General features: G+C 46.4%; 3 protein-coding genes across 3 annotated transcripts; all 3 read left to right on the top strand.

The window, feature by feature from the left end:
* Positions 1-33: 33 nt before the first annotated feature.
* GUITHDRAFT_50161 (hypothetical protein) lies at positions 34-510 on the top strand (the record flags this gene model as incomplete). Its single annotated transcript, XM_005832053.1, has 1 exon — positions 34-510. A coding segment is annotated over one exon (477 nt), but the record flags the coding sequence as incomplete, so codon positions are not given.
* A 1373-nt stretch (positions 511-1883) lies between these two features.
* GUITHDRAFT_139385 (hypothetical protein) lies at positions 1884-4587 on the top strand (the record flags this gene model as incomplete). Its single annotated transcript, XM_005832052.1, has 2 exons — positions 1884-4532; positions 4585-4587. The coding sequence occupies 2 exons, from the start codon at positions 1884-1886 to the stop codon at positions 4585-4587; spliced, it is 2652 nt and encodes an 883-aa protein (XP_005832109.1).
* Positions 4588-11252: 6665 nt separating this feature from the next.
* On the top strand, positions 11253-13547 carry GUITHDRAFT_109173 (hypothetical protein; the record flags this gene model as incomplete). The annotated part of the gene is made up of 9 exons (XM_005832051.1): positions 11253-11692; positions 11746-11905; positions 12497-12539; positions 12741-12768; positions 12820-12883; positions 12938-13027; positions 13078-13162; positions 13214-13363; positions 13501-13547. 9 exons carry the CDS (start codon positions 11253-11255, stop codon positions 13545-13547), a joined length of 1107 nt encoding a protein of 368 aa, XP_005832108.1.
* Between the last annotated feature and the right edge of the window lie 5185 nt (positions 13548-18732).

The raw sequence follows: 18732 nt of genomic DNA, 5'->3' as shown, positions 1-18732 counted from the left end.
AAGTGCAAGGCGTACTGCGAGGAGGGCGAGACCTGCTCGGGGCACGGGACATGCCAAGGAGACGGGAGCTGCGCCTGCGAGGGCGGGTGGGGAGGAGAGCGGTGCAGCATGTGCACGGGAGGGTACGGGGAGCAGTGCGAGGTACGGTGCGAGGAGGACAAGGACTGCTCGGGGCACGGGCGGTGTCAGGAGGATGGGAGCTGCGAGTGCAAGCAGGGATATACTGGTTTGGATTGTGGAGTTTGCGCAAATGGTTTCGTTGGAGCGTATTGTGATGTCATGTGTGACCCTGTTTTGAATTGTTCTGGTCATGGATCGTGTGACTTTGATGGATCCTGCACCTGCAATGAAAATTTCACTGGGCAGCGCTGCGATGTTTGTGATTTGAACCTTTTTGGTTCATCATGCGATGTATTCTGTGACTCGACACACACATGTTCAGGGCATGGAACCTGTTTGTTTGATGGATCATGCCAATGCGAAGGCAACTTTATTGGGCAGACCTGTCAATCATGCTCTGCTGGATACTATGGAGGGAATTGTACCTCATATTGTGTAGATTCCGTCACTTGTAATGGCAATGGAAGGTGTAATTTTGACGGGAGTTGCGATTGTTACGACCTAAGAACTCATCCATTTTGTTTGGATTTAGCTCCAAACATAAGTGTAGGTTGCTTCCAGCCAATGGCACTGCTATGCAGTACACGATTTTCTTCTTGTAGAACGGACGGTATCAGGAGCGCCTGTGAATGCGATATATCTTATTTCCAATGTATGCTTGATGCTGGTTGTGCACGGTCAAAGCTTGCAGAAAGTCTAGCTGACTTGTGTTTGTTGAACTCAACACAAGCTATCGCGAACCAGCATCCTCCCGATGATCGATTTATGTACAATTTCGGTGGAAGTGAACATCATTCAGTTGTCGTTTTGGGCCTAGGTTTTGGTCTTGCAGATTTCTCAGTTCGATCCAGTGTTGGTTACACAGCTTGTGAAGCAACAATCTGGTCTAGTGATTCCTTCATTACCTGCAAAGCCCCTGCGGGGTATGGAGGCTCACAATCCATTGCTGTCACGTTGAGAAGACTGACCGGGACGTCAGAAGCAGCGGTTTCATTCGACGCTTTTCAACTTCGGACACCTCAAAGCATGACAAATCGCCATCAAGGGTCGTTCTCTATTGAATATCCTGCATATAATTTGTCCTCACATCTTTTTAGTCCTGCGTTAAGATTGGGATTGACAGCGTGTGAGCAATCAGAATGGACTTCCAGCACTTCTATTCTATGTACTGTTCCAAGAGGTGGAGGATCAAGCGTTCAGATGTCACTGACAGCCTCAGCGTTAGTTAGTAGCGTATCAGAAGTCTACTCATATGACAAGCTCTCAATATCGAGCTCAATCAAATCGAATTTCGTGGCGGATTGGAAATCAAGTAAATTGCACATACATGGACTCTTTGATAGTGCAACGACGTCGATGGCTGTGCGCATTTCTTCCTCTCGCTCGCTTTTTACTCAGTGGTATTCTGATTCATCAATCTCTTGTAGAGGAGCATCTTCTGTTGGATCGTCTCTGAATCTTGTGATCACATCGAGCTTACTAAGCTCATCTTCGACGGAAATGTTGTCATACGATACAGCTCAAATAGAGCGAATACGATCAGCTGTCCTTCATAAGACATTTAATTCATACATACTGGAAACCCCAAGTTCATTTAATCCAAGGGGTACGAATGATGCAAATCTCCTTGGTGTGTTGGAATCTTATTTGGTACCGGTGTCTATGCCAGTGCAATTCCTGAACCAATCAATTTGCTCTAACCTTACAAATATATCGCATTTCAACAACTCGCAAGCAATGTTTCGAATGGGACCTACTTGAACATGACGGCCTCGCACTTCACGAATATGTCTAACTGGACGAACCTGACAAGGGTACAGCTGAGCATTTTCGGTTGGTTTGACGGATATGACTCTTCGGCAACTATCCGTACAGGATCCAGTGCATGCGAAGCGAGCATGTGGACATCGAGCACAGCTTTGGCTTGTCGAATGGCTGATGGGGTGGGCGGCTCATTGCGCATCGGTGTCACCGTGGGAGAGATAGTCGGAACCAGGACGGAAGCCGTCACGTACAGCGTCCCTCATCTACGACCAGCACTCGAGCAGGGACCTCCAGGACCAGCTGTAGGTGGGGGCGAGGTCAGGCTTGAAGGGTACGGCATAGGAGTAGCAGACATGAGTGCAATGGGCCGGGTGTGGATATCGAGCTGCGAGGGCACCGAGTGGGTATCGGACTCGATGGTAGCATGCAAGCAAGCGCAAGGAATCGGGAAGGAGCTACGGGTATCTGTTACATCGGGAAGCTTGGTAGGGACCGTAGCTGCAGGAGCTGCCTACGCCGCACCCTCAGTGCTGTACGGGAGTTGCAGCCATGCTGCGCGGGATACATGCAGCGTGAACTACACGCAGTGCGTAGAGAGCAACAGCACAGGTGAAGGCAGGTGCGCCTGCGAGGTTTCATTTGCAGACTGCTTGGGCAAGCAAGGCTGCGCGGACCATTCACGGCTACTGGCATTCCAGAGCACGTGCCCACAGAACTGGACGCTATACTCGGGACACCTTACTTTGAGTGACCTTGCCAACGCTTCATTGGTATCGAACCGGGCAGGGTCAGGAAAGCGACCAGCAGTGACGATTCATGGTATGGATTTCGGAGAAGCAGGGTACACGATTGCTGGGAGGGCAGGAGTGAGTGCATGCGAGGCAACGTCTTGGACCTCAGACAGCGCAGTGGCATGCAGCCGAGCTCCTGGTAAGGGCTCGAGTATGGCAATCACAGTCACGGTTGGGGAGCAAGTCGATACGACGATGACCAGTCACTCGTTCGACCATGCAGAGATATCTAGCGGGCGTGGGGTGAACGTAGCAGGGAGCGGCTCGATGTGGACATGGATAGCAGGGACAGGCTTGGGGATATGGGATCTATCGCTCAGGGGGCGGCTTGGAGGGAGCGAGAGCGAGGCGACGACGTGGACATCAGACAGCGCGATCACATGTCAGGCAGGGATAGGCACGCGAGGCAGTCATTTGATTAGTATCAGCGTGATGCAGGAGAGCTCGACATTGAGCGAGGCTGTTTCGTATAACAGTCCTGTGCTGAACCTCTCTGCAGTAGTTACTTCACTGGCGGAGACAGTAGAAGAAGGGTTTATGTGGCCGGGTAGCCTGATGAACACACCAGCGTCGTCGAATGGCACATTTCTTGTGGGCAATGTTTCGAATGGGACCTACTTGAACATGACGGCCTCGCACTTCACGAATATGTCTAACTGGACGAACCTGACAAGGGTACAGCTGAGCATTTTCGGTTGGTTTGACGGATATGACTCTTCGGCAACTATCCGTACAGGATCCAGTGCATGCGAAGCGAGCATGTGGACATCGAGCACAGCTTTGGCTTGTCGAATGGCTGATGGGGTGGGCGGCTCATTGCGCATCGGTGTCACCGTGGGAGAGATAGTCGGAACCAGGACGGAAGCCGTCACGTACAGCGTCCCTCATCTACGACCAGCACTCGAGCAGGGACCTCCAGGACCAGCTGTAGGTGGGGGCGAGGTCAGGCTTGAAGGGTACGGCATAGGAGTAGCAGACATGAGTGCAATGGGCCGGGTGTGGATATCGAGCTGCGAGGGCACCGAGTGGGTATCGGACTCGATGGTAGCATGCAAGCAAGCGCAAGGAATCGGGAAGGAGCTACGGGTATCTGTTACATCGGGAAGCTTGGTAGGGACCGTAGCTGCAGGAGCTGCCTACGCCGCACCCTCAGTGCTGTACGGGAGTTGCAGCCATGCTGCGCGGGATACATGCAGCGTGAACTACACGCAGTGCGTAGAGAGCAACAGCACAGGTGAAGGCAGGTGCGCCTGCGAGGTTTCATTTGCAGACTGCTTGGGCAAGCAAGGCTGCGCGGACCATTCACGGCTACTGGCATTCCAGAGCACGTGCCCACAGAACTGGACGCTATACTCGGGACACCTTACTTTGAGTGACCTTGCCAACGCTTCATTGGTATCGAACCGGGCAGGGTCAGGAAAGCGACCAGCAGTGACGATTCATGGTATGGATTTCGGAGAAGCAGGGTACACGATTGCTGGGAGGGCAGGAGTGAGTGCATGCGAGGCAACGTCTTGGACCTCAGACAGCGCAGTGGCATGCAGCCGAGCTCCTGGTAAGGGCTCGAGTATGGCAATCACAGTCACGGTTGGGGAGCAAGTCGATACGACGATGACCAGTCACTCGTTCGACCATGCAGAGATATCTAGCGGGCGTGGGGTGAACGTAGCAGGGAGCGGCTCGATGTGGACATGGATAGCAGGGACAGGCTTGGGGATATGGGATCTATCGCTCAGGGGGCGGCTTGGAGGGAGCGAGAGCGAGGCGACGACGTGGACATCAGACAGCGCGATCACGTCTCGCTGCGTAGCAGGGGGTATGGGCAGCCATGTCATTGCCATCACAGTGTTGAAGGAGGTGTCAAGCGTTTCTGTTTCGTATAACAGTCCTGTGCTGAACCTCTCTGCAGTAGTTACTTCACTGGCGGAGACAGTAGAAGAAGGGTTTATGGGGTCAGTATCTGTTTCGCGATTCACACTCGGTGGTTCAATTGGGTCGTCATCCATTTCTTCGACATCTTGGTTGAGTAAATCATCTTTGACTTGCAAGGCTTCTCCGGGCTTTGGTCATTCCAAACAGCTGTTGGTTACTACCAGTATGCTTACGAGTAGTGTGTCAAATGTTTTGTCATTTGATCGTCACGAAGTTGTGGGATTTTCTTCGAATCATTCCAATTTCCTATCAAGAGCACCGTTGTCTCTTCGCGTTTTAGATGCATATCTTCCCCAAAGTGCTAGTGCCAGACTAGGACGTACAGCCTCCGAACTGACTGAATGGATATCAGAATCGGAAATTATTTGCAAGACGTCCTCCTCTCTTGCACGATCGCATGCTATAGCTGTAACTTCAGCTATGATTTCTTCAAGTTTGTCGGATGTGTTGAGTTTTGACAAATTAACGATGACCTCAGAAAACATTTCTGTGACTAACTTGGCAACTGTTGGGCTTTCCCAGGTAGAGATCATAGGTCAAAACTTTCTGGTCTTCGCTTCTAGTCCCATGATGCGAGTTGGCCAATCATCTGCGGAGCATTCAAAGTGGATATCAAATTCTGCGATGACATGTAGATCGCCATCCGTTGTTGGTTCATCCTTGAGGTTGTCAGCTACAATGAGTCTTGGAGTAGGAACACTCACCGAGAGCTTCAGTAGCGACAGACCTGTTGTCTTCCAGCGAAAGTCCTCTAGTCAGTATTGTGATTATTTCAGAATTGCACACTGTTCCTCACAGAGGATAGATTGTTATGGAAGAAATGGAGTTTGTGAATGTGATTCAATCTTTGCTGGATGCTTGCAAGAAATCGGGTGCACTGCAAACTTATCGATGTTCCAAAGGCTGTTTGCTGCTAGTTGCAACGATGATCTTATCAATCCCCCGCTTGCAAGTGATACATGGCTTAGCACAGCAAAGCCCAGGAAGCAAGACGTCTTTGGGTCTTCTATTGGGATGCGGGCATTGAGTGCTGTAGGTAGAGGGGGAGGTACCTCTTGCGAAAGGACTCAATGGTATTCCGATTCATCAATGACACTTTCAACAAGCACCGGCTCTGGAGGATCCAAGCAGATAGTTCTAACATCCATGAATCAAGTTGGAACTCTAACCAATGGCTATGGGTATGAAGCAGGGAAGCTAATGCTAGTGAACCGTTCAAACCTTCCAACAGATGCTCACACAGTAATAATTCAAGCTCAAGGAGTATCTTTCGGTCTTGGAAGTTCTTATTCTAGTTCTTCTCGCCTTGGACGAAGCTCGGCCACCGCAACTGAATGGTTATCAGACTCGTCAATGTCTTTGCGAGCAGTACAAGGACTTGGCAAGTACCTTGCTGCATCAATAACCTCGGGAATAAGAGTTGAAACCAGTGTAAATCAATTCTCTTTCGATCAAACTTTACATCAATCTTATTCCTGGCGTAGCAATCTCACTGTTACTGGCAGGAATTTGGGATATTTTGATTCGAGTTTGAAGAATAGTTTTGGTTACACCGCGTCAGAGGGGACTTCATGGAAATCAGATAGCTCAATATTTTGCGTCATACCACATGGGATTCCTGATTCGAGCGATGTTGTAACCACTATCATGAATCAAATCTCAACACAATCCAAAAGTTTTTCGTATCAGCCCCCAGAGCTCAACTTGGTTTATTTCAAACCTTCCTGCAAATCTTTGCTGAATGTCACAAATGAGTCCAAATGTTCTCACTTTGTTGTCGCTGTCGGAGGAGACATTCTTTCCATGTATGGAGCTTCTCTTGGTCGGTCTTCGTTTTCAGTTGCAATACGGAGTGGGGGTACATCTTGCCAAGCATCCTTGTGGAATTCTGATACCCAAGTCTCCTGCAAACTAGGAGCGGGGCAGGGTATTCAACTTTCATCGCTTGTAACGATAATACAGCTTCAAAGCACTGCACAAGCTTTATTCAATTTTTCCACTCCTTGCATTAGCTCGACAAAGTTGACAAATGGACCGCCTGGAGGAAAACAACTCGTCACGATCTCTGGGAGCAACTTCGGAACTGTTGATTACAGCCAGAATGTTGCGCTGAAGTATGCAGGATCATCCTGTGAAAGATTTGAATGGACATCAGATTCGTCAGTGACATGTTTGACTCATCCTGGCCTGGGACAAGGTATTGATTTATTCTTCATCCAATATCAGAACGTATCCAATTGCAATGAATTTTCATCGCATTTCACCTACGATGCTCCAGAGGCTTTGAATATTACCCCTACAGTTCTACCTGCCTTGGCTGGACAGACCTACCCGAAGTTTACTGGTCAAGTGACGATAACGGGAAGGAACTTTGGAATATATCCACCTACAACAGTGAAAGCAACCATTGGCGAGACTTACTGCTTTGATGTCTCTTGGATTGCAGACACATCAATCGTGGCTATCGTGCAGCCTGGTGAATTTCTCCAACACTTTATTCCCAAGTATCCAGTTCAAGTTGCTTTGGAAGGCAGACTAAGTAGTTTTCTTCCAAATGCGATGAATTTTTCGATCCCACTTATAACTGACGTCTCCATTTTCTCTGATTTAGTCGCGACTGGTGCACAGACTATACTGCATGTGCGATTCTTGAGTACGACTCAAATTCCTGGCGACGCGAGTATAGAATTTTCATATTCAGTGGCTGCATCATTCAATGTTCAACAGCCGTACAAAGTTACGCAAGTGATGGGACTAGATGGCAATATTCTCCTACAAACATTCACGCCAAGACAATTTACTGATTGTAATCTTCTCAAATGGCAGACGATCAACGATCTATCTTGCACTGAGTCTGCTTTATGTCGTCCCAACTTGCATGGAATGTGTGAGAACAGGTCCGGAGTTTTGTGTTCGGGGCAGAGGAATTTTTCAGAAGCATTGCAATTCTGTGAGAGTTTTGGAACCAGACTTTGCTCCAGCGAAGAATTATCGTCCCTTCCTCCTTCCTTCGTCTCTTCATGTGGATATTCGAGCGGGGATTATATTTGGACGGGCACAGCGTCCAACATTACCGACAATCAAGCAGAATTCTTCATCGTTGCTAGAAATGAATCGACTGGTCAAGTGCAATCTGTGCTATCTTCTAGACTCGAAAACTCTCATTTCGTACAGTGTTGTTCTGATTACATTACTAGCCAGGTAGTCATTCTCAGTCGGTCGGGCAATTGTTCGCAAACACCAACGGGCCAACTTGTGGAGATCGGCATTCCAGTCCGGCTGCCTCTGACAGCTGGAAAGCAGATCCGATCGTCGCTGAGTATTCGAACAGCAAACGGCGTATCGATCGCATTGGGGACAAACATACCAATTGCTGATGTCATCCCTGGTCTTCCAGATGCGAATATGAGCACATTGATCTATCTGAATGAAACATATCTATTCGCGAAGTCCTTGCGGGCCGGCACAGTCGGAATTGTGAATGTGCTCACCAGGGATGTTTTTGGAAATGTGCGCACTGTTGGACTATCGTCTAACATCAGATTCACTTCCTCATTCGTTGGTCAGAGCTTTGGCTCGACAGCAACATCTGACTCCTTGGATGGAAGACTTGGAGTATCGTACACTGCGACAGCTGCAGGCAGATATAGCCTGTCAATTCTGCTGAACGATATACATATTTCTGGAAGCCCGTTTCAAGCCGTAGTGGTGCCAAATGATGTGAATACAACTGTTTCATCCATATCCTTTTCTGCTGGATTCAGTGTTGGTGTAGTTGGCACGACAAGGTCGGTCACTGTGATCGCTCGGGACCGTTACGGAAATCTAATATCAACCTCGACTCAAATCATTTTTGACCTCTACGTCATAAGGTCTGTAGATAGTTTTCAACAGCTCACGATGAAACTATTTCCTGATAACACAACAACGCTTATAGTAACAAAAAGTGGCTTGTTTTCTGTATCTGTCTTCTACAAATCTCAGCTGATATCTCCAATATCAGTTTTGAGTCTCAGCCCGGGCTTCACAGACCCTTCTCAGACACTTATTTTCGATAATTATGGTGGAGTCATTACGGATGTAGTTTCTTTCTCTATTCAAGCTCGAGATTTATATGGAAACGATCGGACTCAAAGCACTGACACATGGGACATATCCATCGTTAATCCTTCGTTGCAAACAGTATTTGTGACTACTGTTACACCATTTCCAACTATAGGCGGGCTATACATCGTTGAGTTCACGGCTCCGAATGAGAAAGCAAATCTCACAGCTAACGTGAAACTGAGTGGCAAAAACGTTGCTGGAAGTCCGTTTACTTTAATCATTGTTGATGAAGCTGGTCCTGCAGATGCAGGTCGCTCCAAGGTCACTGGATTCAACTCAGACGCCAACCTTGCAACCAGGGGGACGGCAGGAATCTTGTTTTCTTTCTCTGTACAGATCAGAGACTTTCGAGGCATCAACAAACGAAGTGGAGGAGATAATGTCTCCTACTCGGTTGACTCTGGTCCAAAGATTCGCATGACAGATTTGCAAAATGGGAAGTACAATGCAAGTGTGGTGAGATATATCGTTGGAAATTACGTGATTCGTGTTTTCTTGAACGAGATTCTTCCTATCGACAAGAGCCCCTACAATTTGACCATCGTTCCAGCTGTACCCAGTGGACCGACAAGTATTGTATCCGGTGATGGTTTGCTGACAATAACAGCAGGAGTACTCTCAACATTCAATGTACAATCATTTGATGCTTTCGGAAATGCTATCAGGTATCAGCCTGACCAGACACCTCATGTTATCGTGTCACAACTGACTGGCCCATCGATTGTCCCTGTGAGCATAGTATACACAAACTTCATGCATGTAGCAAGTTACGTCGTCACGCGGTCTGGTGCTTATTTGTTGAACATATTATTGTCTGATAGCAGTAGGGTAGGCAGAAGTCCGTACAACGTTACTGTGTTTTCTAATCAACCTTCTTCAAGCACATCGCGATTGTATTCCAAATCTACTTCGATGACGGCTGGAGTCTCATCAACCTTTGCAGTTGACTTGAGAGATGTCTTTGGAAATAATTACATTTCGACTCTGCCTTATCTTGTACGGTTGAACATCAAAAGGGTTTGTTCTGTAGAACCTTGCAATCCAAATCTACTGCTGGTCGCACAACAGAATGCCCTTGCGCGGTTTACGTATGAAGTGGGAATTATATTGACGGTGTCAGGCAACTACGTGATAAATTCCACCTTGGGAGGACTCAATATAGTTGGCTCGCCACTTGCATTTTCAGTTCTTCCAAGTGCTATTGATATCACAAAAACTTTGTTCAGCATCACATTCTCAGACTTCAATATCGTACAACTTGGTGATCGGAGCAATATTATCATTGTAACCAGAGACAGATTTTCTAACAATCTGACAGATGGAGGTCTCGTGTTCAGTGCAAGTGTTGTGTCAAGCCCGTCAACGGTTCTAATCACTTTTAGCTTTCAGGACTACGTCAATGGCACATACATCATCTCATGGAAGCCTGCCGATAAGGGGCAATACAACCTTCAGCTGTATTGGGGACAAGATGCATTGAATGGAATCTTACAAATGTATGTGATTCCTGCAGCGACAGATCCCAATCTCTGTGTTGTACAGCCTGCAATACCATTTTTCTTTGTTGCTGGTGTTACTACAACTTTCTCAATTCAAGCAAGAGATGGCAGTGGTTCTAATAAGCCAGATTTGTTTGCTTTTTCGAAGGGTTGGGAGAAAACTGAAAGTTTCGTTGTAGCCCAATACGATACTGTCGGCTCGATGATGATGAATAGAACCTGTGCATTTGGAACGAGCACATACGAATGTACTTTCGTATTAATGATTGCTGGCTCGTACACTTTGAGAGTGATATATGGACCACAACTTCTCAATCTTCCAGGTTCACCGAGAACTATTAAGGTCAGCCCAGGTCCTATAGTAGCGCAAGGATGTACTTACCAGGCATTGACTATAGCTACTGCTGGATCTGTGCAAAATTTTTTCATTCAGACCAGAGACCTATACGGTAACCTTGGTGAGTACGATCCCTTCTCTTCCACCACTATCAGGTTTTCAATCAAAGTGGTGAATTCTCTGAATATAGAAATTCCGTGCTATTCTGCAAAAGGATGCATGTTGAATAATCTTAATGGAACTTTCACTGCGCAAGCTCTCTTGACCCAAACAGGACGGTACAACGTCATGATACAACTATCTGGAATCAACATTCGCGGGAGCCCCGCAGAGTTTTCTGTGACTTCTTCTGTTGTAGATTTGTCGAAATGCACTGTTCGAACCTCTGATGCGCTATCAGGATCCACGTTACCATTGTCGCTGTCTACAGCAGGGACTATACAGAATATGTTGATATTCATTCGTGACAGATTTGGTAATCTTGCAGCAGAAAATTCGGTCTTGGACCTGTCGATGAGTAAGAAACAAGCATTTATTGGGGAGGAGCAAACAGTAATTACGTACTCTCCAACTTATCAAGTTGCTGACAAGGCTTGGAAAGTAATGTCCACCATCACGAGGAGTGGAGATTGGTCGCTTAAAGTGAACGTGATAATCAATGCAGCCTCAGTTCCTATCTCCGGTTCACCATTTGCAATTCGGATGTTACCCGATGCTGTTTATGCTCCTAGTTGCTATGCTGAAGGAACAGGGCTAAGCAGCACGGCCAAGACCCAGACATCAACAATTTCAATCGTTCAGTCTGATAAATACGGAAATGTCATCACCAGCGACTTGTCAAGATTCACATGGTACATCAATCAGGGACAAAAGACAGATGCAACATTCGAAGGAAATGGAATTTACACTTTCAGCTACGTGCTTTCAAGTCTGGGGTTTTATCAATTATCCGTCATCCTAACCGAGGTATGTGTAACACCGGATACCTGTACCCCTGATGGGCGAGGAATTCTCAAGAGTCCTTTTAGAGTGGAATGCATCAGCAACGTCGGACCAGTTTCTCCTCTAGAATCGACAATGGTCGGCAGCTCATACATGTTTCGAAGTGCTGATTCTGTAGATCCAATCGTGGTCCAAACCAGGTATCTACAAGTGTGCGATTGTATCATCGTGTGTGCTGATTCATGTTCTGCAGGGATAGCTCAGGATTGCCGCTCTTGGGAGAAGATGTTCAGATACAAGGAGTCAAAATCAATGTTAGGGTTTCTTCGTCCAGCATTCCAGTGATCGACAACAACGATGGAACATTTTCGTTTGTCCCGCGATTGTCAACCGCTGGAATATTTGTCGTATGGGTCGAAGTTGTATCAAGAACAACTACTGCCCATATCAGCAACAGTCCATTCAACCTTCGTATCTTGCCTGGGGCCACAGTTACGTCAAGGACCACTGTTGACTGGAATAGAAAGAGCATTATTACCGGGATATTGCAGGACTTCAGAGTATATGCTCGAGACGTATCAGGCAATATTCAAGTCTATGGGGGAGCAGGTCGAGAAAGTGACCCCTTTTTGCTATATGTAAACGATACTCTATGTGCTTCTGGAAATGTACCCACATGCAAATTTGCTTCGGGCGCTGTACAGTTAGCAACGACAAACGTTGTGGATGAATTGCAGTATTTTGTCTTCTTCCAAGCAACCTTTGCTGCAAACTATAGATTGTCTGTCACTCTTGGAGGCGTAAAAATCGGATTACCCAATGTCATTGAGGTAGTTCCAGGTTCGGTAGATTTTCGTATGTGCACAAGCAATGGTCCAGGAATTACAGGCTCTGTAGCTGGAGAAACGGCAACATTCAGTACATTAGCAAGAGATTCGTTTGGAAACCCTACGAGGCAAATTCAGGACTTGACATTGGTTACAAGATTACAACTCATGTTGCAGGCAAACAATTCGATCACATTTGCACCAACTCGCGTTGATGATGGTTGGCGAACGCAATGGCTCTTGACCAGATCTGGGAATTATTTGATGGATGTCGGTAGTCTGCAGAACTCTACTTTCATCCACAGTCAAGGTTCTCCATTTGCTGTTTTAGTCAACCCAAGCTTGCCCGATGCCACTCTATCGGTTGCTTATGGGACTTCTTTGACCAATGGGAGGGCAGGTTTGACATCTACATTTACAGTGCAGTCCAAGGACTCTTTCGGCAACAAGTATTTTTCATCTCGTCTTCTTGATTATATCACTCACTTGCCAACTTTCAGTTTGACAACTGGAGGCCTTTTCTTCAATGTTCTCATCGGCGGACCACCGTTTCTTTTCGCAAATGTACGATTGTTGTGATTTGAATTGTTGCTCTTTAGCACTGACATTTTAATCAAGGTGGAAGACTTGAATAATCCATCTTCTTCTGCTGTTTCTCCACAGTACAATGGGCAATATGTCGTTACCTATAGGACCACTGTTAGTGCGGTACGAAGTTCGCCCTTTGCCTCAACACTCCACCTGATTTTTGCTCGCAGGACTATTACAAGGTCTCCATCAGGAGAAGTGGCATTCACATATTGGGAAGTCCATACTCGTTGAGAGTGACTGGTGGGATCACCTGTGCGTCAAGATCGGAACTTCGTGGTTCATCACTGTCTGTAAGTACTGCAGGGGTCTTCAGCTCGTTCTGGATCCTCACTAGGGATGAGTTCAACAACAATGTGGTGGACGGAACAGATGTATTCGTCGTATTATTCAGCCCAGATTTGGCAAGAGACTCCAACGATACTGCAATCACTCCGTGGGTGAACGCATCGAAGGGTTATTGTAGCCGTACAACGATTCCATGTTCTACCGATATAACATCTAATTTGTGCCCCAAAGCTTGTGCACGAATGCTGGGGTAATGATTGATTTCTATTTTGCAAACTTTGATGGCCTGACATTGTGCCTTGCAGGTATGTCATTACAAAGGCTGGATTATACAGTATCTCGGTCTCTGTGAACCGAGTCCCTATCAATTTTGTCCCTCAGCAGTTGATCACGAATGCTGCGATTTTAAATGCAACAAACACACTCATTACTGTGGGAGGACAGGCCTTGGATTTATTCAAATCAATCATGGCGGGAGAATCGACTAATCTCCAGATCTATGTTCGAGATTCATATTTCAATCTAGTACCAAACCTTGCTCAAGTAACTGCTTTGATCAGCTACACAGCTGCTGATACAGGAAATCAAGGGTCGATCTCCCTGACTTTGAATCCAGCAGGCTCAGGAACATATCAGAGTACTCTTTCGCCTACCATTTCTGGAAACTACCAATTGACAATCTCTGTGAACTCTGTACCGACACAGCCCAAAACTTTCATAGTGCAATATGGGCTGATTGCAGCCTCTGCGTGTACGCTAGTCGTATCTAACTCAATTGCCACAGCAGGCATTCAAGGAAGCTTTTCTGTTACTGCAAGAGACGCATACGGAAATCAAGTCGGAACAATCAACACCGATACGTTCTCTGCCTCTCTCCTCACAATGCTCTCGGATTCAAATCAAGTGCAGACGGTAACTGCTACTCCAATAATTTCAAACGGAATCTTTTCTGCGCTGTACTATTTGACAAGAGCTGCAGCATATACCATTCGAGTAACAACATCCGGGTTACAAGTCGGAGATAGCAGTCAGATCACTGTAGTCCCGGGTTTGCCGACGTCAGCATTTGCAGGTGGACCTGGGCTAAACGGGGCACCTGTTGGAGTTGCAGGCTCTTTTGAAATTTTCAGCACAGATGTCTTTGGAAATGTCAGAGCAGGGATCGCTACTGAAGATCAGGTTAATCATCAAGTTATCGTTTTCAGTCCTTCGGTCATTTTGTCTGAACAACTGTTGATTCAAAATAGTAAACAGATCTTCACTTATGCAGCAGATCAAGCTGTTAAGTTTTCTTTGGAAATCTTTAGGGGTGGAAAAAGCTTGAACACGTACAATATCTCTGTACTTTCTGCCTTGGGCGCTCCGGATCCATCTCAGTTTGACATCATCTCTCAATCATTAAACTATGATCCGTTTACACAGTCGCTTGATATATATGGTAGTGTAGGAGTGCAAACCTTCAGTGTACAAATCCGGAACAAAGATGGAGTTATCATTCCATTCAAAAATGTTGCCTATACAAACAATTTCACTATAAGTTTGCAGGGACCTGTTGCAACCAATACAACTGTAGTTGAGACATGTCAGAGCTCAGTGTGCACTGACAGGGGAGGTTTGTTCAAATTCAGTTTCAACGCACCCAGATCAGGGTTGTATTTGATCAATCTCCTGTATCAACAGTCACTTATTAGAAACTATCGAGGAATCAGAGTGCAAGTAAGCCCAGGATTTCCTTATCCTCCTAATTGTTATGCACGAGGAACTGGTCTGAGCGGGGGCATTGCAGGTGTTGAGTCAAGCATTAGTCTGTATTCATTCGACAAATACAACAACGAGATAGTCTATGGCGATCTCGTCAATTTCGGACAATATTCGATCGTATTTCCCATTTGCACAACATCAAATGCTTGCCCAATACAATCAAGAATTGTCAAATCGTCTTCGTCGGCACCCACAATCAGTTACTTGATCACCGCTGCAGCCAATTACACGTTTGCTATCAAATTAGAAAATGAAATTGGAGTTGCAGTAGATATATCCGGAGCTCCCTTTACTACTTCAATATCGCCAGCTTCCATTGATTTACAAGCGTCTAGCCTTCAGAGCGTAGGTGGGTCCATTGCTACAGCTGGTCTTGAGAATTCCTTTCTTATCACGTTGAGAGATACCTATGGTAATACAAATCAGAATGAAGCTGTTACAATCAGTGTAAGAGCTGTTGGACCAGAAACAGCTCAGTCAAGCTTTGCATTGAACAGCGGAGCCGGAGATTCTTTTGCAGTGAATCTTTTTGCGATAGGTCAATATCAAATTTATGTAGAGAGAGTGCTGGCCGATCAGAGTGTACAAGGCTTTCCATCGTCTCCCTTCCTTCTGAATGTTGTGTCTGGTTCACAAAATGCATTAACAAGTTATGCTACTGGGACTGGCACAAGTACAGCTGTTGCTCTGACGAACAGCACAGTCTGTTTGGCCGTGAAAGATTCATATGGCAATTCAAAAACCCTGAGTTGGACTGAGGCAGAGGCGCTCCTTTCAAGTAAATTAGAAGGGAAAAGTACAACACCAGAGTATCCAGCGGTCACATGCTACTATGAGTGGTTGATTGCCTCACTTCCGCCATCTGATTCTTGGTGCTTGAATTACTTCTGCGACGTGCCTGGAGTCGCTGGGCTAAATATTTACTTGGATGGAAATCAAACCCTCGGTTCACCCTTCGAGGTCACTGTGCAAAAACGGCCTGCTCCCATAATGACAGAGGTACGATTCTCTACATCTGGAGTAAAGATCACAGCCAAATTTGATCAATCGACAAATAAAGCAAACATCGTGGGAACAACTTCATGTGTGTTTCTTCTATCAGACGCAACACTTGCAATTTTAGGTGACAATCCAACATGCTTCTGGCCTGCTGATGATTCCCTTGAAATATTTCTTGGACCAGGGGCATCTATAGCCATTGGAAGTATGGTTGAACTGAGAAGCAGTCGAGTTCGAGACGCTGCAAATGTTGCTTACTACACCAACGGAGGAGCGCCAGTACAAGTTCCATTTGTATCGCCGAAACCCACTATTGTGGTGCGATCAGCAAAAATGTACGGCATGTGCGAAGATATTGTATTGGATGCTACGGCGTCCTATGGAGGAGCCGGTCGAAAAATGACATTCCTGTGGGGAGTAAGGCCAGGAATACCAAATGAAGAAGCGGTTACATCTTACTTGACACTGGTAGGTTCAGTTGCGAATGTCTCGATTGCAAACAGTCTTCTTTCGCCAGGGACATCGTATACTTTCGTTCTGAGAATCACAAACTTTCTGGAGCAATTTGCTGAACAGGAAATTCCTATTCTTGTCTCACAGTACCCCTTGCCTAAGGTATACATACTTGGATCGAATATCCAATCTGTCACAAGGGAAAAAGGATTCTCTGTGGAGGGATATTCAGCGTTGCCGCCATGCAACACATCGACAATGTCTTCCAACGTATCACAAGACACAAATCTTTTCTTCGAATGGAGGATTGTTTCTGATTCTAAGTTTCCCCTCGATAGTGCAACGATGTTTTCGCGCAAGCTTTATGTAGACAACTCGTTTCTTGTTGTGGGCAACACATATATCCTAAACCTCCGTGGTTCCATGTCTAAAGCACCTGAATTATACGGCGAGCAAAATGTCACATTATTTATCATAGGGCAACCTGTCCAGGCGAAACTGAGAGCGAAGAACATGATTACATCAGATGAGTTCTTGGTTTTGGATGCATCCGACAGTTATGACCCCGATTTCACTCCTGACGCGTGGAGTTTTCAATGGTCATGTGTCGAAAACTCTGGTGTGCTGCCGTTTTGTTTTGATGACAAAGATGGAATAATGTATTTAGATACCCCTACCCTGACTATTCCGTCTGGAAACCTGCAAGTGGGATATTCCTATAGATTCACTGTTCTTGCAATCAAAGAACCCGGTCCACGCACGTCATCCACATATGTTGATGTACAGGTAATTGCACCTGATAGTCAAATACGCCGTCGGTTGCTCGCTACTCCATCGAATCTAAGATGGAGTAATCTCATTGGAGTGACAATTAATGGCATTAGTGCAAGAAAGCAAAATGTGAAGGAGCGACTCAAGCTCAGCGGTAGTCTGACTCCCCTCGGAACCAACGAAATTGCTAAGTTCTCTTGGCAAATCGTGGCAGGTGATAAATCCGACTCATACGAGGTTTTAAGCCAAGAAGATAGTGCATATTTCGTTTTGGAAAAGAATTCGCTGATTCCAGGTTCTGTGTACAAGGTCAGGCTGGAAGGTTGGATTGAGGGTGGGGACATATACTCGTTTAGCGAGTACATCTTTCCGACCAACGGTGCCCCTTCAGCAGGATCGACACAGATTTCTCCAACAATAGGCATCGCTCTATCGCAGGATTTTGTTGGTTTGTGTTCTAACTGGGTTGATGATCCAGAAGATGAACCACTATCCTACACATGGCAGCTGCACAGCGGGAACCAAACCAAACTTCTTGGAAGAAGATCTCTTTCACCGACAATGAACATTCGTTTGCCACCTTCAGATCGTGAAGACGGACTTCTTTTCTTGTCTGCAAGGATTTGCGATGTGTTTGATGCGTGCACAGACACTCAAGAAATAACTGTTCTTGTTCAATCGAATGAATCAAGCCTCCCTTCGGTTCAAGACTCCGTGCAATCTGTCGAGCTTGGCCTGGGCGTTGGTGACGAATCCAAGGTCTTACAAACTATCGTTGGAATTGGAACCACAGTAAACCTACGTCCGTCCTACAGGAGACGGTTGTTGCAGAGCGATACTGCACTGAGAACGACTCTCACTGGAGCAATCGATTCAGTATTGTCAGTCGCAAGAATAGATTCAGAGCTTCTTGATACAGCCAGCGACGGACTACAATCTGCTACAGGCATTGGTTCTGTGGGCCAGGCATCAGAAAGGGAAAGTACAAGGAGTCTGGTCACAAATTTGTTGACGGGGTCTTCGCAAGTAGGTGGTGGAAGTGACAACACTCTGCTCAACTTGAACAAAGTGATAGAACAATCTCTTTCAGAGTCTCTCAGAAGCTCAGATAGCGCATCCAACGAGACTGCTGATATTGCCTCTCAGCTCGAGTCGCTTACAGATGTCGCACTCTTGGGGTTTGTTCCGGGCCAGAAAGCCAGGAAAATTGATGGACCAATACCATCGACGGTTTCGCGGCTTGCAAACGATGGGAGGTCAACGCGCGGGTTGAATATTAGTACCACAGGAGGATATTTCAAGCTTCCCGATGAGTCGATCCAGTCTTCGTCTTCCTCGATCGGAATAGATCTGAAAATCTTGGAGTTCAGCCCAGGTAGTAACATTCACGCCCTGGACCAACCAAACACTACTGCACAGGCTATTAGCGGCATCACTAGCTTTGAGATTAAAGGCGTGTCTGTCGTAACGCAGGAGCCAATCCAATTCATGATTCCTTTGACCGAGCCAACCTTGCTTGGACAGAGTGCAAACTTGAGTCTCACCAATTCCTC

This window comes from Guillardia theta, assembly GCF_000315625.1.
Source record: "Guillardia theta CCMP2712 unplaced genomic scaffold GUITHscaffold_37, whole genome shotgun sequence".
Taxonomy (NCBI): domain Eukaryota; class Cryptophyceae; order Pyrenomonadales; family Geminigeraceae; genus Guillardia; species Guillardia theta.
Note: the sequence above shows the minus strand (reverse complement) of the source record. Positions and strands in the feature narration are given on the sequence as shown.